The sequence below is a fragment of the Gymnodraco acuticeps genome, unplaced genomic scaffold (assembly GCF_902827175.1).
Source record: "Gymnodraco acuticeps unplaced genomic scaffold, fGymAcu1.1, whole genome shotgun sequence".
Classification (NCBI taxonomy): domain Eukaryota; kingdom Metazoa; phylum Chordata; class Actinopteri; order Perciformes; family Bathydraconidae; genus Gymnodraco; species Gymnodraco acuticeps.
In genome coordinates, this window is record NW_022989861.1 from 1,098,798 (window position 1) to 1,126,447 (window position 27,650).

The window sequence follows — 27,650 nt, forward strand, 5'->3', positions numbered from 1 at the left end:
TGTTAAGGAGTTTTCAGTAGGTTGTGACAGTGCACTGCAACATATTTGATTTCATTTATTTTGGTCTAATTTATTTTTATTTATCATATTAATATATGTTTAGTATGGTTTTGGAAGTGCGCTCCAACACATTTATTGATCTTGTTTATTGGTAAAATAATCGTGATATCAATTATTGACCAAATAATCGTGATTATGATTTTTGCCATAATCGCACAGCCCTATACCAGTGTACCAGAGGGAGTCACACACAGCTGTGCCTAGATAACCAAAATCCTTGAATCTACACACAGCAAATCAACTCAAATGACACAACGAGAAAAAGGAGATCACAAATACAGTATAGTCGATATAAAACTGGCCGCTTCAATCTGAAGAGCAACTAAAACAAAACACGGGAGTATACCTTGTTCTTGTGAACACTAATGTTATCCACAGCATACACAGAGACCACGAAGTTCTTAAGGAGAAAACTAGTTGCTAAAACAAAAACACGTTAGTGTACCTTGTTAGCTAGCTGACATTAACGTTACACATTGCACTCATATTACTCACCGAAACCTTGTAAAGCCGGTCCCGCTGCTCTTACAGAACCGACTAACTCCCCTTTCGTGTATGTACAGCTCTCAACATGCCCAGACTTGTAGTGATGTTCACCTCGTTTTATACTTTTCGCCTCATTCTGAAAGAAACAGGTGAAATTTGCTAACGTGACAGCCGTCTTTGTGATGGTGACGCGTTTTGTGCGAGACCAGAGACCTGTAGTTCACTGAGCGGTTTCACACAAACAAATGTGTAACTTCACAGTTTTACGACACATTTTTATTTTTTTGACTTGTAAAATGTTCTTTTAAATTGACAAACATCATATGTGTCATTCGTGGCACAATTCAAACGGGATTAAAAGATAACCTTTCTCTCTCCATTGACTTCAATGTATAATTTTCCACTTCCGGGGTCCCATGGAGGCTCCCGGAAGGGGAGGGACTTCGCCTCTCTATACCCCAGCGGAGTGAAGAAAATACATGAACCTCACGGGACTCACTCCTCAGTTTATACCGTGTTTTGTTTCAATTAATGTATCATTTAGTTACAAATATGAGATATATCTGAACAACAAAGTGGTCAAAAATCATTTTATTCATTTATTGGAAACATTTTCATGATCGCTTTTTTCGTTTTACATTTTCATTTATTGTCATTTCCATTCAGTCATTCATTAAGTACTATTTAAAATATTAATTTGCTCCACACAAACAAACAAAGTGTGCAGTCCAATGAATGTTAATCTAACTGGGTTTTGATAGATAACATATCTGTTGTTGTTCTCTGAATAATTGTATTCCTATTGTGCACTCTAATCAATATTAATCAAACTATTGTTCGTTTAAATACATTTTAAGAATGGCGTTTATCTTTTTTGAGAATTACTTCTTATTTTATTTCATGTATTTGGATCTACAACAGATGATACTAATGTTTATGTCAGTAAATGTGTACTAACAGAGGCGGGGGTGTTTGTGGAAATAACGGGTACAGAGCTGGCTGCTGCCAGACGAACAGCTGTGCAGCGTCATCACAAACGGACGTCGCTTCACGTGACACTCCGGAGGAAAGGACGTCCCATTGCTCTTAAAACTCATTTCCCTGCTTCTCGTGGTTTCCTTGCGTCCCTCCATGCTTCCCTGGTGGGAGGGACTAAACGCAGGGAAACGACGCAAGTGAGGGAAGCAAGGATTTCATTTAATCGACCTGAGAAGCAGCCAGTGACGTATCTCCAATTAGGCGTTTTGGGGAGGTATTTTCTGTTTTAGAGTTTTACTCGCTACATGGTGTACTTTGAGGGTTTTGACTCTGCACACCATTTACATGCATACAAACCTTCATAACACACAGGGGACGGGTAATAACCGGAAAAGCACGACATGTCACCTTTTTAAGCCAAAACAATATTTCCACCGGGGCCAATCACAACCTTGTTACGCCAGAGATGCTGTATGAGATGTGAGTTTGGAAAATTGCAAAATCTATTCTAGTAGACCTCAACAATGGAATTATGATCAGTAGAAATGGCCATGACATGGGACCTTTAAGATTTATTTGATTTTAGCTTCCACCTCTCTTGAACGCAGCACTGGTGACGTAGGGGGCGTGGTCGAACTGCAGTACTTGCCCAGACTGAACACCGGGTAAACCCAGCTGTCATTTGACTTGATGCTAAAAATGGCAGGAAACAATTCTTATACTATAGTTGAATATTTTGGCGGGGATTCGGGTTACCGGTGTGGTTACTGTAAGAATGATGAAGGAAACTTTTCTCATGGTGAGTGTCTTAATCCAGTAGGAAACAGTCGCTTCACTGAACTGACTCATGCTAACCACCTAGCCCCGTCTACTTGCTGGGTTTGGTGCTAGCTAATGTTGGCTCTTTAAATATTAAATGTCACTTAATTTGAGTAATTTATGTTAGGTGTGCTTACCTACACTTAACATTTAACAGAGTGCACATAAGCTAGTGCTCAACTAACGTAATTGGTTAGTGTCAGGTTGTTTGCATTACTTGTGCTATCTGGGTTTTTAGCAATTAGCATCCTATTGCCCAACGCTATTATTAGGAAAACACAAGACTGCTGTAAAACATATGTAAGTAAGGTTATGCTGGTATTGTGGAACTACTTTTGGCTATAATGTTTACTCAAGACTAACGCTGTAACATTTAGCTGCTTCAGAAGACTTGGGTACATTTCCACTAGCATCATGCTAGCTAACAACTCATAGCAGGAGGAAGATGCCCTCACAAGCGAAAGTGCAGCTGTCTCGATTTCATATAGTCCGTTATTGCAGTGGCACTGAGTGTAGGGTTCTCTAAATGTTTGCTAAAAAGACTGGCGTAAAATCTATCATGTATTTATATGTTTTGGCGTGGAGAGGTCTGTGATGTTCAGTAAGGGCTCATTCGATTTTATTTGACGTTTAACTATGTGTGAAGTGCTGCAATAGCACACACATGAGAGCTAACATGAGGCAGATTTCACAACATGCTGAATCAGAGTGTTTACCAAGTACTCCTTGGAATCTCAAGAAGTTGCTTTTACTGTCACTTTGGCATCTGGGATAAGAGCCTATTGCTACTGCAAGAAATGATTCTTGTAGTTAAAGTAAATGCTGGCAAAAGGATATAAGAAACAAATGCTCTATCCAGCTGCAGTGAAAAATCAAATTGTATTCAATAGCATTTAATAATGCCTGATTCCAATACAAATGTCCTAATATATGTTGTACCAACACTTTCTACAGGGCATGCCACTTTAAATACTTAATCATATTTAAAACCACACAACTAGTTGTCAATGCAACTGTTTGTCATTACAAAAAGCAATATTGTCACAACTACATAAAGTACAATTTACAGAAAAACACTAGTAAAATAACTGAGAAAGCTAGACTATATTTTCAAGTGATGAACCAGGAGGGAACCTGCTGGATAACTGGATTACTTAATGAGAAGCAGGGCAAGCTTTGTATAAAAGGTTAACTCCGGGTAGAGTTTCAGTAGCCCTCAAGTATCCTTCAGCGCCAGAAGCATTCCTTCCAGAAATCTGTTCACACGGAGGGTGACACGGATCAGTCATGTGTCGTAAAGGTTTTTAAACTCTCTGTACAAGACAACTGAGCTACCAGAAAACTAAAAATATGCATGCTGCGAGAGGCTTCCATTTAAAGGGAAACCAAGGTCAATGTAATGTATTAGTGGCATTTCTGAGTTGTGTAAGATGGATGTGACAGCATGCTTTAATTTAGTGTCTAGAGAGGGTGAGAAGTCGACTAGGTTTAGGGTTCAGGCAGTTCCTACTGCTGTCAATGAAAGATTGGGCTCAGAGCCAGCAGACGAGAGCTGTCTAATCTAAGATAAGAGTGGTAATCTGGATATGTTGCATCGTGTGGGCAAGGCAGATTCTGGAGAGGAAGGTAGACTACTCCCAGTGGGATTCTAATAAGTAACAGTGTTAAAAGGTTGTGTGTTCCTCCATGTGCTGATACAGGTTCAATCAGTACACCAGACCTGTACACAAGATGTCAAGCTTGTCAAGTTGGTTATTTTCAGACTGCAGAAAAGAAAAAAAACACTTCATTTTGTCATGTTATAATCATCCCTTAGTGCTGATTTACCGGGGAAGACTTATGAAACAGTATAGGTCAACAGTGATTATCAGATCAGTGTTTTTGTTGTACTTTAAACCTTTCCAAGCAGGTGGTAAGCGAGATTTTTATTTGATTGGCTTGCTGATGTTATCAACAGTGTTGTTACATGCAAAGCAAACCCTGCCCCACTCTAAAGAGCTCAACATCTGCCCTCCTCTGTGTGAGTGTCTGTCAGGCCTCAGGGAAGGCTGAACAAATGGATCAGATGAGAGCGATAGAGAGACACTCCCATAGTGTCTTACACTTACAGAAAAACTGACATTAGAGGTTTTCTCTGGAAATATCTTTTCCATCTCCGGATTTCCTGCCTAACAAGTAATCCGGCTTTGATTAGCCCTGCCCTGTTATTCATTTGCTTTTAAAGGTTGTTATTGATGTGCAATGTTTCCCATATACATTATTTATACTCCATTAAAAGCATCCTTAATATAAAAAACCACTGAACAGAATACTAAAAAAAGTATTTAATAATCAGATTCATATGATAATTTGACATCTCTGAGATTATGATCATTTAGGGTCGTAGAATAGAGGTTATAGGGCAGAAACCCCGTCAGAAATGATGTTCTGAATGAATTGTGAGGCCTTATACAGTATGTGTGGTATTGAAAGATCTCCCCAACAATCCTAAATGATGGATATAGTATGCTGCACATCTTTTGGGATGTTTTCCCTGAAAAATGCTGCTCTGTCTTCATCGTTCAAGGCAAGGCAAGGCAAGGCAATTCAAACTGCTTAACAAAAATGAAAGACATTAAGAGCATTAAGAAACATGAATAAAACATGAATAACACAGGTACATGAATAAAAGTTACAGTGCAGTGTGAGATATGAATAGTTCAATTAAAAGCAGCGGCACAAAGAAAAGTCTTCAGCCTGGATTTAAAAGTAGTCCGAGTTGCAGCGGACCTGCAGTTTTCTGGGAGTTTGTTCCAGATATTTGGAGCATAATAACTGAACTTCTCCATGTTTAGTTCTGACTCTGGGGACAGAAAGCTGACCAGTCCTTGAAGACCTGAGGGTTCTGGATGTTCATCATTTAGCAGGAGGTCAGAAATGTATTTTGAGCCTAAACCATTTAATGCTATATAAACCAGCAGCAGTTCAAGTGTAACCGTTTCCATTTTAAAGTGGTTTAAACCTTCAACATATGATAATATTTGATCACTTCCAGTACATTTCTAAGAATAACTGTCCGGTTGGATTCCCCTAATCTTTTTCCATTTAACATGATAGTGAAAAACTATCTGGACACATTGAATACTGTTTAAGTCATTTGAATGGCATGTGAAAAAAAACACTCTATGGATCAATCTTGACCTACTCTGATGATCAGATATGTTATTTATTAAGATGATAATAGATGAACATTTGTGATATGATATGGATCGTATCATATCACGCAAGCGTGGAGATCTGATCTTTAAAAGATGTTGCTCTACCCCTAAAGAAAATCTGTAGTCTTCTTCAGTCATTGCTTCCTTGTTGTAGTCGTGTGTCTCTGTGGACTGGACATTGCAATCTCGGTTCTGTGTTGTGTGAAGTGTTTACAGTGAATTCCCTCGACTGCTCTAGATGTGAACTGATATCTCTCTTGTCTTCAAGACTTACTTTTTGGTGTGTGCGTCACACTGTATATAGTTGCAGAGGATGAGGTCAAGAGGTCAAACGGGGAGCTCACAGCTCAGCTCTGGGAAGCAGGACCCAAGCTGCTGTGGACACCGATAATATTGTATGTTACCAGTAGGGACTGTGGGAATACTTTAGGGGACACTGTGATTTGAGCTAAAACAAAAATGTGGACCTCCCAAAAGACTTTATGAGCTGCTTCTGAATAAAGCACTCCTTACTTGTTTACATGCTTCCTCATTCAGGTTTAAAAAAAGAATATCTGTAACTCTTTAATGCTGTAATTGAGCTTTATTTCATAGAGCCAAGCTAATTATGATTCACTTCATGCACAGGGGCGGATCTACCGGGGTGGCATGGGGTGGCAACTGCCACCCTAAACAATAGCCTTGCCACCCCAGCTGCCACCCCAGTTGGCATCTTTGTTTTGAAAGAAAAGTTGTGGCTCATCGGACATTTATGAGAGAAAGTCTCTAATGTCCCAGTGCAAGTGAATGCAGCACAAGATGCACGTCATGTAACCCCTCCCCCGGTCCTGGCGCGAGAGTGGAAATATGATTGGTGGCGAATTCACTTGAACGTGGGGACGGCGCAAAACGAGAAGCCTTTCGGACCCAAGCACTGAAGGAATGAGGTAGTTGCGGTCTACAATGACAGAGAAGAGAATGTCAAGTTTGGCTGTACTCAGCATTGAATCAAAACGCACTACAGCTGTTGATCTTAATACGTTTGTGAGGCGTTTTGCTGAACAAAATAGTAATCGCCGCATTCAGCTGTAATAGACATGCCAACTTGATGCTCTGCTCACGGATGACTCGATGAGAATAACAAACTGTTAAGATGATGACCTTGTATGCGTGTATATATTTTTTTCTTTGAGGGGGTCTGCCCCCAAAAAACAGTTTTAAGTCCTGAGAAAGTAAAATAAGACGGTGTGTAAAACTACACAGCCCAGCCAACAGAAAGTAACCACTTTGATTTAACTAGGCCAGTAGGTAAGGACCTTCCACTGGATAATAACTGCAGCGATGTTTTAGCTGAATACAGGTTTTTTAATCCTAACTGATGCAGTTAGTCACTTCTTTAATGTTTGTTCTTTCTGATGTAAAGTCAAGGTTGTAACTGTATATCAATAATGATATAATTACTTGTTTTCAAATTTGAAGGAGAGCGAGCAAGCATCTTGATGAACATTCATCATTAACTCCTCCAAAAAATATAGTTTATTCAATAATAAATGAATATGTGAATCATAACAGTTCTTCACTATATCTGTAAAGCGTCTTTGAGCACCTGTAAAAACGCTAACAAATTAAATCTATTATTATTTATTAACAGTGATTGACAGCTGATAGGAATAATATGATTGTTAATAGTATCATATTAATTCAGACAAACATCGATGAGACAGTTGATTAATGTACTTATTGCAGCAGTCTGCATAGATTTGGTACCCCTGCTGGTCTAAGAGTGAGACAAACTCATTCAGTTATTGTTCAGTTAAAATTCATTAAATTACGTCTGCCGTATGTAAGGCTTTACTGATGTGCCACAATAATATCACCTATGTGATTGAGTTAAAATATTAATATTGTGGCTTTCCAAGTTAACATTGATTGTAGGGGTGTAACGGTTCACAAACATTTCGGTTCGGTACTAGGCCTACCTCGGTTTTTAGGTCACGGTTCGGTTCGTTACGTTTTCGGTACAGCATAAAAAATTATCACAAAACATTAAATATTTTTTTAAAATTATTATTAAACTGTGACTAATGTATTCAAATAAATACAAAATATAGTAAAATAAACATTAAGGTGCAGCATTTCGATGAACTGAAATAATCTGTATTTGAACTGTACTAGTTCCTAAGCAGCCAGCTTGACATTAGGACTTGCTTGTCATTGTATTTTCATGTTGTTCTAAAGAAAGATGAACTTGTCCACATTGCTTGCCGAAAGGGCAGATCTGCTGGCACTAACAATGGCTCCTGCTGTGGAGAACACCCTCTCTAGGGACAGTGGCAGCAGATACAGCCAGGTAGCGCTTTGCTGACATGGCAACATAAGGATACTTGGCATTTCTAATAGCTTTGGCTCGGTCTGAACTCTCTGCGAGTGGTGGAGGCTTAAATGCTAGTGGGAGTTGGGTTTGCACTTCAGTCTTTTTTCTTTTGGTACCGGTGATATTCACATTCGGGTGATGCCTTTTCAAATGAGTGTGATGTATTGCCAGCCGCGTAACCAATATTAGTTGAACAATACAGACAAACAGCTTTGGTTCGGTCCACCTGTCTTTGTCCGTCATCCTTGTACGTAACTGCGAAACCAAAATGTTCCAAAACCGGAGCCTTCAATGATGCTGGAGGATTTTCGAGCTCAACTTTATCTGCGTTCGCCATTTCGACAGTTCCTCAAATTACTGACTACATTTGAACGCATCCCTGTGACCAGCTCTCATAGTATGCCTCTCGTCCAATGAAATGACTTGGTCGCTCTATGATATATACCTGAGATTACTTCCAGAAAGTTGTTCATGTTCTCAATTTTTTACGTTTAACGCTATATTCGTTCGGTACACACGTGTACCGAACCGAAGGGCCCGTACCGAATAATTTCAGTACGGGTACCGTTACACCCCTAATTGATTGATATGATTGCGATTTAAATCAGCATATACTTCTGTCAGGGGATGCCACCCCTCAAAATCTCCTGCCACCCTCTTGCCACCCCATGAATATTTGTCTAGATCCGCCCCTGTTCATGCATGAAACAGCATGCTCTTATGCTGACGTTTCATTTCAAAACTAGAGTGGAATCATGAAATGTATGAAATGTTCTGATGTCCCTTTTGTATTCTATAGGGATGTGGTCTCACACCATGACTGTACAAGACTACCAAGACCTGATAGACCGAGGGTGGAGAAGGTGAGAAGCTGTTTTTACCTTCAGGCAATCCTGCCCATTGTGTTATGGACCTTTTTCATTTTCTGATTAATATGGTGAAAGAAATACATTTTGGGGATAATTCAAATGTGTGATTGTCTGTTTCAATAATGGTTTTCCATTATTTTATTTTCAGAAGTGGGAAATATGTCTATAAGCCCACATTGAACAAGACATGCTGTCCACAGTACACCATCAGGTAACTTCCATCCTGAAGATTCAGTTCACTTTAGAACTGACACAGCCAGATATACATGGCACACATAAGAATGAGCCACGGTTAGGGATGCAAAATATGGAATATGTCTCGCTAATACTGATCCCCTGGACGATACTATAAAGATGAGAGAAAATATCATAATTTTTGTATCGAAAAAGGGGTCATAACCATAGACTGTGTAGGTCTTAACCTTTCATTTAACCCTTCTCTTGCGTTTCGGGTCAAAAGTGACCAAATGACTTTTATTTTAATCATAAATATTGTATTTTTCATCCAATTGCCTCAATACCTTATGTTATCCTCCACGCTAGGCCTCTGAACATATACACTTGATGATCACCACTTTCATTGAATTTTGAGTTATTTATTCAACAGTGAAACCACTTGATGTTTTCGGTCAGATTTGACCGCCATAGAAAATGAATGGGTATGAGTGTATTATGTTCATCCTGTAGATGGAAAACATCTATACACACACACACACACACACACACACACACACACACACACACACACATATATATATATATATATATATATATATATATATATATATATATATATATATATATATATATATATATATACATACATACATACATACATTTCCTGGAGACTTATCCTAACCTTAACCATAACCAACACATGCCTAACCCTAACCCTTACCCTTAACCTTACTCTAACACTAATCCTAAACCTAATCAAGTCTTCACCCTAAAATTAATGATTCCCCTCATGGGGACCTCCAATTTGTCCCCATAAGGGAGGCGAGTCCCCACACGTGACTGTGTAAACAGATTTAGGTCCCCACAAGTATAGTAATGCTAGGCCACACACACACTTTACGGGAACCTCTCCCTTTCTCGTGCTGTATGATACAATGTATCATACCTTCTCACAGGTCCAAGCTCTGTGCCCCTCGAGAAACACAAACCTCTCACTTTCTCACGCTAAATGCGCCTCTCTTACTGTCTCTCAAGCAGTTATATTTGTGCCTTGCTCACATTTGACTCATTGACACAATGAGCAGGCGACCGATTACGCTATTTTCTGTACGAGGGGCTCTGGACACATTTTTGAACCAGATGAAGAGGAGATTGAACCAGATGAAGAGGAGATAGAGACAGATGTCTCAGAAATGGAAGACAACAAAGATCCAGATTATGAGCCTACAACAGACCAGGAAGAGGCACCTGAGGGAGAGGAGGGAGAGGCCCCTGAGATAGAAGCCCCTGAGGGAGAGGCCCCTGAGATAGAGGCCCCTGAGGGAGAGGAGCCTGAGGTGACATTCCACAATTTTGCATTGCCAACCATGTGCGTGAACACACGTGAACACACACACACATGTTCTGTTATGGTATATTTCTCTTTCAATAAATGTTCATTTAAGAAAACAGTATCAGTGTCTTATTTTATATTCATCACAGTGAATGCTGAACTTGATGGGCCCACCGGTGGGTCTGGACCATGACATGAAACACTGGCTTGCTTGTACAAATCAATACATCCCATACATCATTGGAACGGGAAGAATCTCAGCTACAACTCTAACTAAATAATTTCCATCTCCAGTAAACACAGCCTACATGGCAAGCATTTTTATAATATACAGTAATGTAAAATAAGCACTATCTTTGAACTTACTGCCAAATATAATATGAAATTCACCCCTGGTGTCATTCTGTCTGTCATCCCTTGATTCTACTTGCTTTGACTGTTCAAAGGAGATGTCAAACATCAAAATTGGATAAGAGGTTCCAGAGATATCACTGTGCAAAACACACCGGTCAATTTTGACCGAAAATAGCATGGGAAGGGGGGTATGGCCTAACGCAAGAGAAGGGTTAAGCACACCTCAGGGAAACAAAGGCGAGTGTGCAAATATTGCTGATTGTCTGATTTCAGACCTGACCAATTAACCATTTTAACAGACATCACTATTGTTAAAACAGCTAAAGTAAACAGTTGTGACTCTCAAAATGTTTCATAGTTAGTTTCATATATTAATTTACCTAATACATCTTTTATAAACTAGTATATGAGCAATAACAGCAGCATTCTATGCAAATATTAATAGTTTATTTTTGTGCTCTCTGTCAAGATGTCATGCAACGAAATTCCAGCCCTCCAAATCCCACAAGAAAGTCCTGAAGAAGATCAGCAAATTCATTTCCAAAGGGGAAATGCCAAAAGATCAGGATAATGGTGAGAGTACATTTCTAACATTATGAGATTTGAGTAGTTATCATCAATGTGTTATCTGATAAAGTTCCCTATTGGTATACAGTACATGCATGAAAAAAGCAGTCAACACTGTTGGACTATTGGGTTGCATAGGGGTCAGAGTGCACGGTGGGAAGTACAGTAAGGGATTGGGACAGACTCAAACAGGTTTAGCTCTGTAGCTCTGTAGGACACATGATAGTCAGCAATGTTGTCCCTTGCAGGCGAGCCGATGGACGCGGTGTGTGACCAAGCGGGGCCGCGGGAGCCCAGCAAAGCCTGTCACTCAGACGTGAAGTGTGCTGCTATCACAGACATTCAGAAGGAACTACCAGAGTGTCCCGCTATCACAGAAGGCCAGAAAGAGGTAGTGGATGCAGCACCTGCAGCACCTGCTGTCTCAGAGATGTCAAGAAAAGATCGAGTGTCTGTATCTGATGAGAGGACAGCCACAGCTACTAAACCAGGTGAGATGGTTAACTGATAAATAGCTGGTTATGCTCATCAGCAGTTGGGGTTATTCTTGATGATACAAATAAATACAAAGAAAAAAAGGACATGATCTTTAAATATAGAGCTGAAAAAACGATTTGATTTAATTAAACTTGAAAAATGAGTTGGCAGTTATTCATTCAGACAATCAACAGATAAATCACTCAGGATAATTGTTTGTTGCAGCCCTACATGAATGAATGAATTTGGATAGCTTATGCTAAATGTTAGTGGGCGCATGCAGCCTTTGTCTGTTATTCTTTTGAACTGCAGCAACGCAGCATCCACACGGCGGCGTGCGTTGAAGCTTGCCGGTGGGCGTGTCTGAAACTTGACCAACAACCAATCACATGAATCTCCCGCCCCGGACACACAAGCACGCGGTTTGATTGGCTAGAGCAGGGGTTCTCAAACTTGTTGTTTATGCGGACCACTATTTATTATCAAGGGTTTTCGTGGACCACCTCATATGCAAACCATACAAATAAGTACATATATAAATGTAGTGTTAAAACGCCGATATTTTTTTTATAGTTAATCATAGATAATCAAAAGTAAATTGAAGCCTATCTGATACTTTTGTGACCGGTGTCTGTCTGCGTTGTGTATGTTTCTCAAAGAGGACTGCGGACGGTATTTTAATTAGGTCATCCCAAACAATGCCACAAGTGCGCACGCACGCACGTGCACAAAACGGGCAGACAGGTCTACAAAAAAACTACCGGTATGATTTAGTTACTGTGCTGCAAAAAGCAGACGGTGCTCAACACACACAGACTCAAAACAATGGACACACAGGCATATAAGTAACATAAACAATGTATAGGCCTAAATTGCATAAAGGCTTGAGCTACATTATTGCTACTAAGCAGACAGCGCTGTTTCTCTCTCTCTCTATCTCCACTTTCAAAATCTATTTAAATCTCAAAACAAACTCCCAAATTCCCAAAGTTGTCCTGAAATTAACTTATTAAACTAAACGAGAAATATAGCCTACTCAGGGGTGGATCTAGAAAAATATTCATGGGGTGGCAAGAGGGTGGCAGGAGATTTTGAGGGATGGCATCCCCTGGCAGAAGTATATGCTGATTTAATCACAGTCATATCAATCAATGTTAACTTGGAAAGCCACAATATTGATATTTTAACTGAATAACATTAGGTGACATTATTGTGGCACATCAGTAAAGCCTTAAATAGAAATATAAGATGGCAGTCATAATTGAATGCATTTTAACTGGACAATAACTGAATGAGTTTGTTTCACTCTTAGACCAGGGGTACAAAATGTATGCAGACTGCTGCAATAAGTACATTAATTAACTGTCTCATCGATGTTTGTCTGAATTCATAAGATAATATTAACAATCATATTATTCCTATCAGCTGTCAATCACTGTTATGATGCGGCGATTACCATTCTGTTCAGCAAAACGCCTCACAAACTGATTAAGATCCAAAGCTTTAGTGCGTTTTGATTCAATGCTGAGTACAGCCAAACTTGATAGTCTCTTCTCTGTCATTGTAGACCGCAAATACCTCGTTCCTTCCATCTACAGTACTTGGGTCCGGATGCTTCTCGTTTTGCGCCGTCCTGTTCAAATGAAATCGCCTCCAATCATATTTCCACGCTTGCGCCAGGGCCGGGGGAGGGGTTACAAGGCTTGTGTCTTGTGGTGCATTCACTTGCACTCGGACATTAGAGATTTTCTCTCATAAATGTCCGATGAGCCCAACGACCACTACCCCACTGCCTGATATCATTAGAAAGCTAGGAATCTCCTCTTTCCCGACAGTGTATACAACTCAAAATGTGTCTTCGGGTCAATGCGATTGATTTTGATAGAGCTAGTCACATATGAGGTGGTCCCCGAAAATCCTTGATAATAAAAAGTGGATTTTATTTAGCTTTTTTCCACGGACCACCTGCAGTACGTCCGCGGACCACAGTTTGAGAACCGCTGGGCTAGAGCTTGTACTGACATATGATTTGATTGGCTGACGCTTCCGTCAAAGCTTTAAAAGTAGAACATTGCTCTACTTTTGAAGCGAAGCGACGAAACCACAATGCAGTTCGGCAAAGCGTGACGTCACCCCATTCAAAGTGAATGGGCAGAAGCGCTGAAGCTTCAACGCACGCCGCCGTGTGGACGGGCCGTAAGAACAACTTTAAAAACAGTCAAAGTAGCTTTACTGACAATCATCTATTCAGATGCCACTTTGGTAACTGAAGCACCATTGTTGGCCAGAGTGTGTCACTGTTCACCTTGCAATAGACTTCGCTGTGCAGCAACTTGGTGAAGGAGGCTGCTGTTTCTTCTGTGTTTGCAGTAGTGTGTCTGGTCAGGGCTTATCTGTCATGTTCTCCTCTTCACACTCCGGTACAGGATATCCTCACGGCCAACTCCCATTAATGAATAAATATCACTCGCATTTAGGAGATAATAAACTCTTATTAGACACAGGAAGCAGTACTTCTTACAACTGCTCATGTTCAAGATCTCCACCACTTATTTCCCTTTTAAACCTCTAATGAGAACATGACCCCACGCTCATTAATCAAAAAGCAGGGACTTATATTTGAGTGGAAAGGCTTGGTGTGGGCACGGTTCGATCCTGATGCAGACATAAACACATAGATAGAAAACGTTCAGCGGTGCAGGTGCAGCTCCACACTGTTCTTCCTCAGACTCTCAGGAATAACTGGCTTTTTTAGGAGGCTAGCAAAGCGGAAGCAAGGAGGATTTACTGTGTTGGACCGGTGTTTCTCCACTCCCCCCTTATTCACCTCCAACAGAAAACACCTGGACATATCTTTCCTGTAGTTTTATGACTGAAGCGCTTTATAGCTTTGGGCAGGTTCCAGTTTTAGCTGGAGAGAACACGGCTCCCCATTCCCCATAGAGAGTATGTAAAGCCAGAGGTAAACAGATACAGAAGTGCATATGGAATGTATTGCAAAGCTGTCCTTGGATCTGCTTTACAGGGAATCAAGTAACTTGCATACATGTATTTGTATTCCTATAAAAGTATTTGATCAATGTGTTGTATGTGTTTCAGTAAAGGCAATGGAGCTAGTCAGTTCTGGCATGTAAGCTAAAATAGATTTGCTTTCTCCAGAGTTATGTTGCAGTGTTAATTGATTGGAAAACATCAATATACTCTGTTAAGGAGGTCATGTTTTAGCTCAGGTTTTTGGTCTGTCGTTTAGGATTACGGAAAAAAACCTTTGACCAATTTTGATTAAACTCGGTGGAAAGGTGAAGCATGGGGCAAGGAAGAACCTATAACATTTTGGAATGGATCCACACAGAAGGCAGATACACATGTTGCATTGAAGTTATTGAATTTGCCTTGGCTGTGGTCCACTCTCCCTTTGTGCCCTTTTAGTGCAAAATGATTTTCATTACAAAGAAAAGTTATTAAAGGGGCCATATAATGCTCACTTTCAGGTTTCATGAGTATTTTGTGACATGCTTACATGCTTACATGCTTTCATTCCAAAAAGGTCTTTATTTTACTCATACAGCCTGTGCTGCAACACCTCTTTTCCCCCAGTCTGCTCTGAATGGTTTGCTGGTCGGCTGTTTTGATTGGCCAACCGCTTAGAGATGTCCCGCTCCTTAGCGTTATCATGTACAATGTGTTGGAGCACTATCCAATAGAAGTGCAAGTGTTACGGAAGAAAACAAAGGAGTCTAATCGAGGTGTTTCGGGGATGGTGTGGGAGATCACGTTTAGCCTTTGCAGATCATTTACATGCACAAAAAACAAACAACATAATAGGGCCCGGTCTACGCAGGTTAGCACCATTTCTATAAAAGAGTGGTGTTCATCAAGTGGTAGCATGACTACTTATCGGGCAAATTGTTGTAAGATGCTGTAAGCAATTGTTATAGGAAGCAGTCTGGTGTGTTTTAACGGAGGCAACATTAACAGTACAGACGGTACTGTTTCCCAGAGAAACGGCACATAGCTCCATGTTAATATTTCAGGGCCTGTTCACAGATAACAGCATCCTCCTCCCACAGTCAATTCATTTACAGTCTCTACATGTTTACATGCGGGAGAGCAGTATGTCACCAGTCCAGACAGTTAAGGCAGATCTTCGGAGTTGTATGTGTGTTTGGGGAGGCAGAGTGTCACAGCTTTTATGAAGTGCTAACTGCTGGAGTGGGAGCATGTGCCTTCCACAGGAACTGATCTGTCAGACTCTATCTTTACCACGGCTGCGTAAACACTGTCCTGAGGAGTACCTGTGTCCCTATGTGTGAGACATAGAGAAGGTGTGCAGTGAGATAGTAATTAGAGGCACATGGATAAGGGTTTATGTGTTGGGGGTTAAGATGGCATGATGAACACATTTCAGACTCTGTGTAACCAGTCCTACTTGACCCCGCAGTGTTTACTGTGATCCAGAAAACCATTTACCATGCTATGCTGGCAGGATTGTGTGTTTGTAACAGAGGGCCTCCGTCCTTTAGTGCCTCCAGTCATTTAAAGGGGACCTATCACGCAAAATGCACTTTAGTACGTCTTTCATACAGGAATATGTGTCCCCGGTGTTCCAGGGAACTAACCAAGTGTCAGAAAACACAACCCTCTCTATTTTCCTCCATACCCAAATCTCTAAAAAAAGGGGCTGCAACAGATCTGATACAGACTGATCCAGATTTGAACACTGTCCTGACGTCAGGACGGTGGCGCTACGGCTATTGGTCAACTCTCCACCTATCAGGGGAATGAGAGGTTGGGCCACGGCCGGCCATTGCTGCTCGAAAGCGCTGGAGACGCTGTAGTACATATGCCAGGCCGGTAAGTGGCGCTGTAGTCTGCCACAAAAGCAGCGAAGAAGACTTCCCTTGCATGGTTGCCATGGTTGCCTTTCTGTTTATTCTCCGCTGTGGCTCTTTTTCTCCCTCCCCGAGGCAAGCTTTTGCGCCTCCTGCTTTAAAACAAATGAATAATGACTCGTATGTAAGGGATAATGTGCAGCGACGCGGCCATTATGGGGAAAAATAGGTATGGCCCTACAATATAAGTTTCAAATATAGCATGATAGGTCCACTTTAACATTGAAGACAACACAGAAAACAGATACACTGAGATGATTTGTGACTCATGGATACATAAAATGTTTTGACTGTACTGAGCAAGAGCGCAAACAGGCTGCAATGTAGTGCTTTGGAAAATTGCGCACTGTCAATGTATGTCCACTTATAGTATTTGTTTTTGCCCACTGACAAGCAGCATTGTGGAAATAACCCCACAGAGAGATAACTATTTACTCTTTGCTTAAGACGTGTACAAAGAGCGTTGGTTATTGTGCTTTGTCAAGTTTGCTCAAGTAGAAGTTCAGAAGTCTCAAAAGAGCGTTAAACCTCATCCATATTGTTTGAAATCTGCTGAATATTCAGCCATGACATTTCAAATATCAAGCTTGAAGTGATGCTTTCTGTACTGCAACAAGTTAGTTTAATATGATGGTAGTAGCAAAGATTTGTCAAAACCATTTGAAATGTTGTTCTTGCAGGATTTTGAGATAACGCTTAATCGACTGCTGCCCAAGGTAACACGATTTGGGTTAACATAGATAAGAAGAGTTCAACTTTACAGAGCTGGATGAGGATGAGAAAGGAAAAATATATAGTGATCACATATTTTGGCCATACCGCCCACTGTCCTTACTCCAACACAACAAACCTTGGCATTATCGGCACTCCTCTTGCCAAATCTTGATCACTTTTCCACTGGCAAAAACATGACCTTTTGGTAGACGTACATCTTTATATGTTTGTTTGTGCTCAGAGTATTATATTGTATCCTGTGTTGTGCCTGGAGTGCCCTCGCTCAAACACTTTTTCAAAAGCTGTTATGCTCATTAGTGTGTTTTACACAAACACATGGAAAACTGGGTCTAGGTTGAAAAACAGCAAAGTCCCAGCTGGATTATGATTTAGTTACATTATGCAAGAATTTTAAACTGTTGTTTTTTGGAAATTAGAAGATAGCCCATGGTTTCCTCCTTTTTATTTTATTTAAAAAAGGATGCTTCGGCCTGGCGGGAAGTCATTTGAGACCTGCCAGGCCAGCGGGCTTGCAACAGATTAGGGAAAACCCTGCTGGAAATAAACCGGCAGAATCTGCATATCCTTCCTGTTATGGTGTGCTTTGACTGTTCACTGTACTGAAGCTGAACACTGCCAGTGAGCTGTGGTCAGTCACAGAGTTTCCCTCTCCCCTTGTCAGGACCGAGCCCCCCCCCTCCCTCCTTTTGTTACGTCGACACCGGGGAAAGTTAGTAAGTGAGCTGATGGCGGCGGCTGGCAATAAGACAAGCAGGAAATGGCTCTCGTTTCCTTATTGCTCCAAACAGGATGTGGGCGTGTAAACTGTTGACATGGGATGCCCGGAGAGCTGGAGGGGGCTTGGAAGGAGCCCAGGAGGAGGCTGTGGTGGTGGAGGAGGAGCAGAAGAAGAAGGATGAAGAGGGGGACAGAGAGAGGGAAACGGGGAGAGATTCAGTTTCTTCAGAGAATATTCATGTTAGTCTTGTGTGTGTGTGTCACCAGTGTGTGTGTCCTGCGCTCATCAAGCTCTGTTATCTTGGTCAGTGTAGTCATAAGAAAGAAACACCCTTGGATTCATGATGGCTTCTCCTTCTTCTGTTTCTTTATAAATACACACTAGCTAGCTGCTAATCCTTTGGGCTAACAGGTCATATTGTTTTATAGCTTCCTAAGCAATGATGTAATGTAGAGACTAGTGGGGCAGGGAAACAAGAAAATGACTTCCATCAGCCTTTCTGTTGAGACTGGCCTCTCAGGCAGGGAGTAAAAGTAAACATGGCAGCCCATTTGCTTACAGGGGCCGGGAGAAATCCATCGGAAACATGGTCTGACACTCAAAATCAAACTTGAGACACATCAATAGCAGCGGCCCGAAGTTACCACCTTTCCAACTGAAGTTTGGAGTGATTCAATTATTAGTTATTACTCCCCCTTATTCTATATTCTCACCTTGAAGTGCGTCGAAGGCCACGTCTTTTGCATTAAAAAGAAAACTGTTTTTGTAACACCCAACCTAGCAAGCATTTTTGGAAAGCTTTGACATTTCTCCCCTTTTCTTTACTCTCTTCTCCTGGGGTGCAGGAATCGGAGCTGATCCCGCCCGGCCGCCATGCCGGAAGGCCAAAGACTTGAGAAAGGAGCGACGTCTTCAGAAAGACCAGATTAGACAAAACGCTGATGGAGTCCCCTCCATTGTCTCTCCTTCCCCCCCCACTGCGGCCCAGACCAAACCCCTGGAAGATTTCATCAATGAGTCACTGCCTGACAACTCTTCTCATTGCCTTGAGGTAAGCAGAAATCTAGAGTGGGTGCTTTCTTTCTTTTTAATGTGACTTGGAATAAGCATTAGCCTTTTGTGATGATTCCATCTTTTCATTTAGAAACATTTTTAGTTGAGCTCTCTCGATCCAAAATGTTTGGATTCAGTCATCTTGATTTTGGGTTTCATAGAGCCCTCTCCCCCTGCTCCAGTGACTTCACCATGTGTTTATGTGTGCGGAGAGGATAGCTGGCCAGAGCGGAGTGGAAAAACCACCTCTTCCTAGATCTAATTCAACCAAATGACACACACCACACAAACTGGGTCGCGTTTCCCTGCTGATGACATTAAAACCACAGCTCCCCGCTCCTGCTGTGAGAAGACATGGAAGTGAACTTTTGGCAGGGGGCATGACGATGCAGAAAGATCCCTGGCGAAGGCCTCGAGCTGAGGTTGGTAGAGTAACGTCATTCTTGGTATTGACCAAAATGTGAGCCAGATGCTGTGATGAACCCGGCAGTGTCTGTCTCTTGTCTACATGCCCCCCCCCCCGCCCTCCGAGACTACACCCGCAAGACCTCCCCCCAGTCTGCTCTCTCCTATTGGATTCATTATTTTGCCAGCAATTATTGTTCCATTTCACTAAGTGGGCATGAACACTCGGTCGTCCCTTGCAAAGGAAGGATAATTATACGTCTTACAAGGCTAATAATTGGAAGATGTCTCTATTTGACCCATTTAGCTGTTTATTACATGCAGCTAAGCGGCATCTGTTTTGTGGCTAACAGACAATTTGGAGGATAAGCAGTCGAGTGAATCTGGTTCTTAGTCCTGGGCTTCTGTACCGTTGACTGTTGCTACAAGTTTAAAGATTTCAGGAAGTCACAATCGGTAACAGGAAAAACCAAGTTTACACTACAGCATTAAAAGGAATAGTTTGGATTATTTACAGTTGGTTTGATTAAAGTACTTATGCATGGTCAGTGTGTTATCTACAGTTTAGGGCGGTCAGCACGTCCACAGATTGATTCAGCCTCACTTACACCTTTGGTGTTGTCATAGACTCACCTCTGCTCGCTTCAAGTAATTTCTCTCTTGCCATGGTTAAAACCTGGCGTCTATGAGCTTGGGGAAGTGTATTAGATTAAAAATGATTTTAAATGCATAACAAATGGATTTGTTATTACCTCAGTGCTTGTCTTAACTGCAGCTGTGGTTCCAGTAGTCTCCACTAGGGGTCAGTGTGAGATCGTGATTCAGAGCCCCCCAGGCACCTCAGGAAGGTGTGGAACTGTTCATCTCCTAAAGAGTCTTCTCTACTGTCTCCACACTGTGCTCATATTAAAAAAACGTTTTATTAATAAAATATTGCTTACATGTCTAGTATAGTATCTATCTATAATGATGTTCTGTAAAGTATTTGAGATCCAGGTTCATATAATTGGTTAAAGCTTTGATGCGCCATGATCTTTGATTTGAATGAAAGTAAAACAAAAAGCCTTTATTTATAAAGCAGTCAGGCTGTTGGTGTTACATTTCAAGTCTGTTATGGGAATTGCTAACATTTTAATTTCCATGCTCTCTACTCTCTGCTGCTGTATTGTTTCACCAAAGGGCTTTAACCCTATCCAAATATCTCTCAATGTAGATTGAAATTAAAAGGGTTGAGCTCCACCACTGTTCTTTTATGTAAGAGGCCCAACGTTTATGTTTCACTAAAGGATATAGATGCCAAGTCATATGAGAGAAACCCACTTTAGTCCAACTCAAACAAACCCCAGGTTCAATTCCCTCTATCCTGTCCCTCCAGGGGATTCAAATGGCAGATACTCTGTGGCCAACAAAAGCTTCACAACCATGAGATTGTTAATTAAAAAGGGCCGGGGGATTTAGAAGATGAAATCTTCTTTTAGTTTGGTTGACAATCGCAACATTCAGACCCTTTTCATTTCAGACACTAAAGTCCAATACTTTGATACTGATAGTGATGAATTGGCAGTTAAAACAATTCTGGATCGATATATCAGCGGATATACTATTTGTATTATTATGATAACGCATAACACATAATGGACATTGTGACCAAGATACATCCTGCCGGGGACATTTGACAGTTTTAATGTCAATGTGTCAGTGCTCTCTGGTGGACACACTTTATAATGAAGAAGACACTGTTTTTAAGTGATCTCAAATCTAGCTGCATTTCCAATATGTCCAAGTAGGTCTACAATAATATAATATTGGCTGATATTTATCAATCTAGCTCTACTAGAAATCTAGCTTAACTGAACAATGACCAATGAACAAGAGCAACAAATGAAAGCTGATTTGTTTCCCCTGAACTTTTCTCATGGTCAGCAAAAAGAATGTGGGGCTGTGAATGTTCGTGAAAATGAACATTGTTATTTATCTTTATATGATGGCATGGTGAAGCACTGGAAATGGCCCTTAATACACAATACGAAGAGAAGATGGAAACAGAAAAGGCTCATGATTATTCCTGCTCTACCTTATTTTTCTTTGACTTGATTGCTTGTTATTTAGTTATTTGGAGGAACACCTGCTGTTATTCTATGGAGATGGACACAACACAACCTCTTTGTATTATTCTTGTTTTCCAGTCAAGCTACTGCTAAGGCTACCAACAGCTGCCATTGGTGAAAATAACAAAACGTTTTCATCTTATTTGTAAGATGGTTCAAAATCTTCATAGGCGTGTCACCCATTTAAGAGGGTGTGTGTGTGTCCCTCTTTCCTTTCACACTCTTTTCGCTCTTCTTCCCTCTTTGATTTGTGACAATTTCTTCCCTTTGTTAAGGATTTGAATCACCACTTATGTCATTCTCTGTACTTTGTCCATTTTGATGTTAACCTTTGTCTGCCCGTATTCTTTTTGAAGGTGAGGCTAGTGCGCGCCAATCCCCCTAGCCCGCAGTTCAAAGCCTCTTTCGACGCCTCCTACCAGGTGTACAAACTCTACCAGATGGCCATTCACAAGGACCCTCCTGACAAACCCTCCGAGAGCCAGGTCAGAGGGTGGGGGGTATAGGTCGACCTGCTCTAGGGGTACAGAGGGAGGGAGGGAGGGAGGGAGGGACAGGGTCTACAAGTTTGGGCACCTACAGGGACATCAAAAGGATTTTTACCTTGGTCTAATCTCTTATGAATATTTTAACCTAGATTTATTTTTTCATCATATAATGGTCTAAAGTTTATAATTTCTTCAATGATTTCCTTATTTTAAGTGCTTATATTGTTTTATTTGAAAGAATGCAACAAAAGCAGTAGTTTTAATTTTTAAAAATTATTATTAGTCATTATTATTTACCAAAATAGTAAAACATTGTTTATACCTTAAAGGGTAACTTTAGTATTTTTCGACCCAAGTTGTTGTGTCTATATGACTAATTTGGACACCAGTTTGAAATTTGACGAGTAACAACTGAGATGGCCGCAAAAGGGCAGCGTCACTGTACATCCACTAAAACAGTTACATTTTTGCCGGTGCAGGCTCAGATTGTTTGTCTGACAACATTATGGAAAGGACCTTACAGAGAAATAAAGAGTTGTTCTTGATCCTGTCTAACCAAAACTTGCTCTGAACTCATAAGCTGCATCCACACAATCTAAATCAGCTCAATACTCCCCATTATAAATCTTTAGGGTTACACTACTTTTTCTATAATCCAACACCCAACTCTGACAACACCGGCACTCATATCTCTAACTTTCCCTCACCTTTCCACCATCTAGCATCAGGTCACGTGACACAATAACAAACAAACCTGATCTAGCTATACAAAACAAAAGGTTGTGCGATCCTTTCCATAATGTTGTCAGACACTTCTAATAACACTTTGAGCTGTCAGTGGCAAGAACAAGCATTTGTATTAAACGTATAAGGACTATTATTACTACTGTACATTGGACCAGTTCCAAACCAATACCAAAGTTACCCTTAAAGTTTGTAGTGGCTATTATTTGCATTTAAAAAGAAATGTCAAACATTTAACCCATTTCACATGTTTAAATCATAAGGAGCAGTCATAAATGTTCCGTATATATCTTCAAACTCTGACACGGGACATAGATTGTAGTAAATGAACTATTCATGCAAAAACATTGCAACAACAAACCGAAAGGCAGTTAGAAAGTCTCTGTGATTTCATAAAAAACTAAATTAACATGTCGGTATTTAAATGACTATGTATATAGAAGCGTGAATGAAAGGGAGAGGAAATGGGGGGGGGGGGGGGGGGAATGTTTCCATACGCCATGGTTGAGAGCAGTGTTTCTCCAGGTGTCTGAGTTGGCCCTCAGTCAGCCAGGTCTTCAGTCTTGAGCTGTTTTCGGTGTAAGGGGGGGGGGGGGCAGTTTGTCAGCTGAACCCTCTCGACCTTCACACATTTACCTCGTCTTCGCCCCCATCACTTCACCATCACCATAGTTCCCTGTGTCTGAACTGGAATTGCGTTTGAGGATTATGCAGTGATGATGAGATTCTAATTGTCTTTGTGCGTGCCGCGTCTGTTTTAACCTTGTTTATCTTCTCGAGAGGAGTCTGTAGAGCTGCAAGATTGTATATATGTCTTTCTGACATGATTCATTGCGACACAATGTTGGATTCTCTGCTTCCCCGGACTTTACACGCGCGCCGACAATGTGTTGAACCTTGAATCACCACTCCCCCTTATTAATATGCACTAGCCTCATCCTCAAGTCCTTTTATTACTTCAAAAACCCACTTTCAGTCTCCTAGAATCCTGTTGTTTTCTCGCTCTGTGTGTTCATTTTGCAGAACAATCTGATAAATACCCAAAACAACTCAAAACAGACCTGCTGTATTAGCTTCTGGCTTCGGGGTCTGGGAGACTGACGTGTACCCTATGATGCCAAAACACTTGTATAACACTGTTTAAAGCTTCTATTGTTGAGTCCTGCACTGTCAATTCCTCCAAAGCACCCATGCTTCCTCCTCTTCCTTTTTCTTTCTAACCGTCTTTGATTTGATTGTCAACCTTTATAAATCCTCCCTCCACACCCTGTGCTTGAAGGTGAGGCTAGTGCCGGTCAACTTTGAGGACCCTCAGTTCGCAGCGTCCTATCAACAGTCGGTGGCGCTGTACGCCCGCTACCAGATGGCCATTCATGGTGATGACCTCAGCGCATGTAGTGAAAGCGAGGTACTGCATGATTATTGTTCTGCACCTTCTGTACGGTAGGGCACTGCTGCACACGCTTGTTTCAGCATCTTGCTGCTGTCCTGTTGTGTCGTTTTTTAAAATTAGTTCTCGATATTTTTGACTGTTCTCTTTGATTTTTTCCCCTTTTTTTTCAATATATTCTGGGATTTTCAACATTAAAATGAATATCCTTATTGAAAAACTGTTTTAAAAAATGATGGATTCATTGATAATGAAAGTAAATCATAGTTTGGAAGCTAAATCATTATTTTAATTGATGATGAAGGCCATCAACAACTCCCAGTCCTTTACATGAGCAGTGTGCGTTCACTTGGGAGAATTGTAGCATTCATTGATCCCACGATTAATAATTTTGACGATTAAAACTTTGTTTTGCACATGGAAGGGGAAAGCTGTAACTTGAGACTCTACGAAGGAAAGAGAGACAGAGTTCAGTAGTTTTTGCAGTGAAAGAGAAGTATTGTCTAGTAATGAATGGAAATGGGAAACAGTAACCAGGTATAGATTAATAGTTTAAAAATGAATTTTAATGCACAGTTAATTGCACTATAAAACACCTCCATTTCTCCACTTTTACATGTTAAAAGAGAAGAAAATAAAGTCTAGTCAGGATGCAGAGGTGCTGGACATTCTCACTATCCTGAGAGGGCCTTTTGTCCCTCAGGGCTGGAAAAACAACCTCCTCCTCCACCCTCCTGCCAGCAGGCCTCCGTAAATTACTGAGTTCTCCAGCTTGTAAAAGTAAGGTAATTAATAAATAATAAAAGCTGTCGGATTGGGCAGACCGTGGCAGATTCTTTCCTAATGCCATAATAACACCAGCTCTATTAAAGGGAACGTGTGTGTTTGTGTGCGCTTCGGCTCCGGTTTATAACTGTACCGGGATCAGATGGGTTCAAGAACTAGCAGAATAATTACATTTTTGTATTAAAAAACGAAAAGGTGTGAGGCTCCGTAAACAAATCGTCTGTCTGTTGGGTTTACCAGATCATAAAGATTTTTCTTTTTAATGATGGACTTTCCAGGTTGGATACTGACTGAATGTAGTGTTAAGCACAGAGTGAAATACGGTTGGGTTAATTACGTTTAAAGGCCTTTCATTGTAATTCAACTTGGCAGCCCCACCATAGGGAATTGTATAACAAGTGCTTGAATATTTTTTATTCGGACGCTTTTATAAAGATGATTGTGTGTACAATTCATAAGCCATAGTCACGCCTGGTTATAAGCTGAGGGATTTGGTCACAATTGGACAGCTCTTAGTACGTCTGTTCACACCTGGCAATATAATGCATCTCCACAGGGTGACCTGCTGTGATTGGATCTAACTACCCCATGCTATATGTCAATAAACACATACATCATTTGTTTTTAACCGCAGCAATTAAAGAAGAATCAAATCAAAACAGGCTGGGTGTATTGCCTGACATATTCCACAAAAACAAAATAGCCAAATGTGTTTTACGCACTCATAATAACTCTCAATGGGTTTTCAGAAATTCATCATTGACAAAATCAGTGATTTGAAAACCAACTGAAGATGAAAATAAGGAGGATCAGCTTTTAAATTATGAAAAAAAAGTTGTTAAATGCGTTCCAAACCACATGGGCAAGAGGTTTGAGCAATCAAATTACAAAATGTGTGAGTGGTCGTTTAGCGCTGTCCACTTCCCATCGCCCAAGATGTCTATTAAAACCAAGTGTAAGCAGGGTTATACATTCACACATTTTCTGTGCTACATAGCAATATTCTACATTTTTTACACTATTTATATTTTGACAGACACAGAGACGACTCCACAACGCTCCAGCCTCCTTGGATTGGCAGCTTTGAATAATGGCTGCTGTTGTCTCATTAATGCCAGAATTGGTGATGCCATGCTGTCCCTTCATTGGATTTGTCTCATTCCTCTGAGGTTTATTTGTGCGTAGTCATCTCTAATTGTTCCAATTTAAGTTAATCTAACTTCATTATAGGCAACTTCCCTAAATTGGACTCACTGTGACAACCTCTCCTGAGCCCACAGTGCTAAACACTACTGATTTTTATTTTGTTCCACGTCAAGCTTCTGGTTAACTCTCCAGTTGTTTTCCCAGAAGCTCAGAGCTCCCCTATTGTCCTGTGGCCCTATAAAGAAATGAGAAACACATTGTTGATGTGGTGATGGCACATGTTGGTGTCATGCCATTTTATGCCTGCTGCTGCTACCGAGAAGTTGAGTCATTTAGGATCTGTGGAGGTATTTATTAATCCATTAAAGTATTACCTAGGGGCTGAGTGTGGAATACCGCCATCCTGGCTCAGAGCCAGGCGGTGTGTGTGTGTGTGTGTGTGTGTGTGTGTGTGTGTGTGTGTGGTGTGTGTGTGTGTGTGTGTGTGTGTGTGTGTGTGTGGTGTGTGTGTGTGTGTGTGTGTGTGTGTGTGTGTGTGTGTGTGTGTGTGGTGTGTGTGTGTGTGTGTGTGTGTGTGTGTGTGTGTGTGTGTGTGTGTGTGTGTGTGTGTGTGGTGTGTGTGTGTGTGTGTGTGTGTGTGTGTGTGTGTGTGTGTGTGTGTGTGTGTGTGTTGGTGTGTGTGTGTGTGTGTGTGTGTGTGTGTGTGTGTGTGTGTGTGTGTGTGTGTGTGTGTGTGTGTGTGTGTGTGTGTGTGTGTGTGTGTGTGTGTGTGTGTGTGTGTGTGTGTGTGTGTGTGTGTGTGTGTGTGTGTGTGTGTGTGTGTGTGTGTGTGTGTGTGTTGCCAAAATTGTCAAAATTGTACTACTATTAGATAGTACAATGTCCTAGAGGGGAATGGCTTTGTTTGTTTAAGGGTGTAAGCATTTCCTGTCATACCATGACTGGAAAGGAGCCAGACATGATTTCTTCCACATCCAATCATGGTTTTCCTGACAGAGTTGCAGCACAATTATTTAGACATACACGTGCATATACACACGCGCACACTCTAACTCACACTTACTGGTCTTAACTGTTTTGCTGAGCCGTGACTCTGAGTTCCTGCACATGTGGCATTCATTTTGAAGAAAACAAATTCTGTTAAATCTGTATTTACTCTTCTTGAAGGCCAGGACCTTAACCAAGAAATGCGAAAAGAAAAAAAAGTATATGGAAAAATCTGCTAAATGGCAACAAATTAACTTGAAAAAAGGAATGAAGAAAATAGCTTTTGGCTCAGATTGGTTCATAAACCAATTGCAACATAAATATGTACAATACAAAAGATGTCTTATATCAGAGCACATAGCATTTTGTCTATTAATCTGTGATTTGCAGCTAGGTTTCTGGAGCTTCTCTGCTGCACACTTAACTAAACCATTATCTAGTCAGCAAATGTTTGGCTAGGACAGAGAAAGACTTTTTTTTTAACGTGAAGAGTTCATACAGTAACAGTAAAATGTTGCTAAAATAAGT

General features: G+C 40.9%; 1 protein-coding gene across 4 annotated transcripts in view; it reads left to right on the forward strand.

The window, feature by feature from the left end:
• Positions 1–2,153: 2,153 nt before the first annotated feature.
• LOC117562904 (arginyl-tRNA--protein transferase 1) overlaps positions 2,154–27,650 on the forward strand; it is a 71,230-nt gene continuing 45,733 nt past the window's right edge. The window contains exons 1-8 of one of the 4 annotated variants that reach the window (XM_034240897.1): positions 2,154–2,323; positions 8,693–8,756; positions 8,911–8,973; positions 11,096–11,199; positions 11,442–11,684; positions 18,861–19,066; positions 21,938–22,066; positions 24,093–24,221. In XM_034240897.1, the coding sequence (XP_034096788.1) occupies positions 2,215–2,323; positions 8,693–8,756; positions 8,911–8,973; positions 11,096–11,199; positions 11,442–11,684; positions 18,861–19,066; positions 21,938–22,066; positions 24,093–24,221 (1,047 nt within the window). In that variant the 5' untranslated portion in view covers positions 2,154–2,214. The remainder of the gene's footprint in view (positions 2,324–8,692; positions 8,757–8,910; positions 8,974–11,095; positions 11,200–11,441; positions 11,685–18,860; positions 19,067–21,937; positions 22,067–24,092; positions 24,222–27,650) is intronic. The other 3 variants (XM_034240865.1, XM_034240875.1, XM_034240886.1) reach the window with 3 other exon arrangements.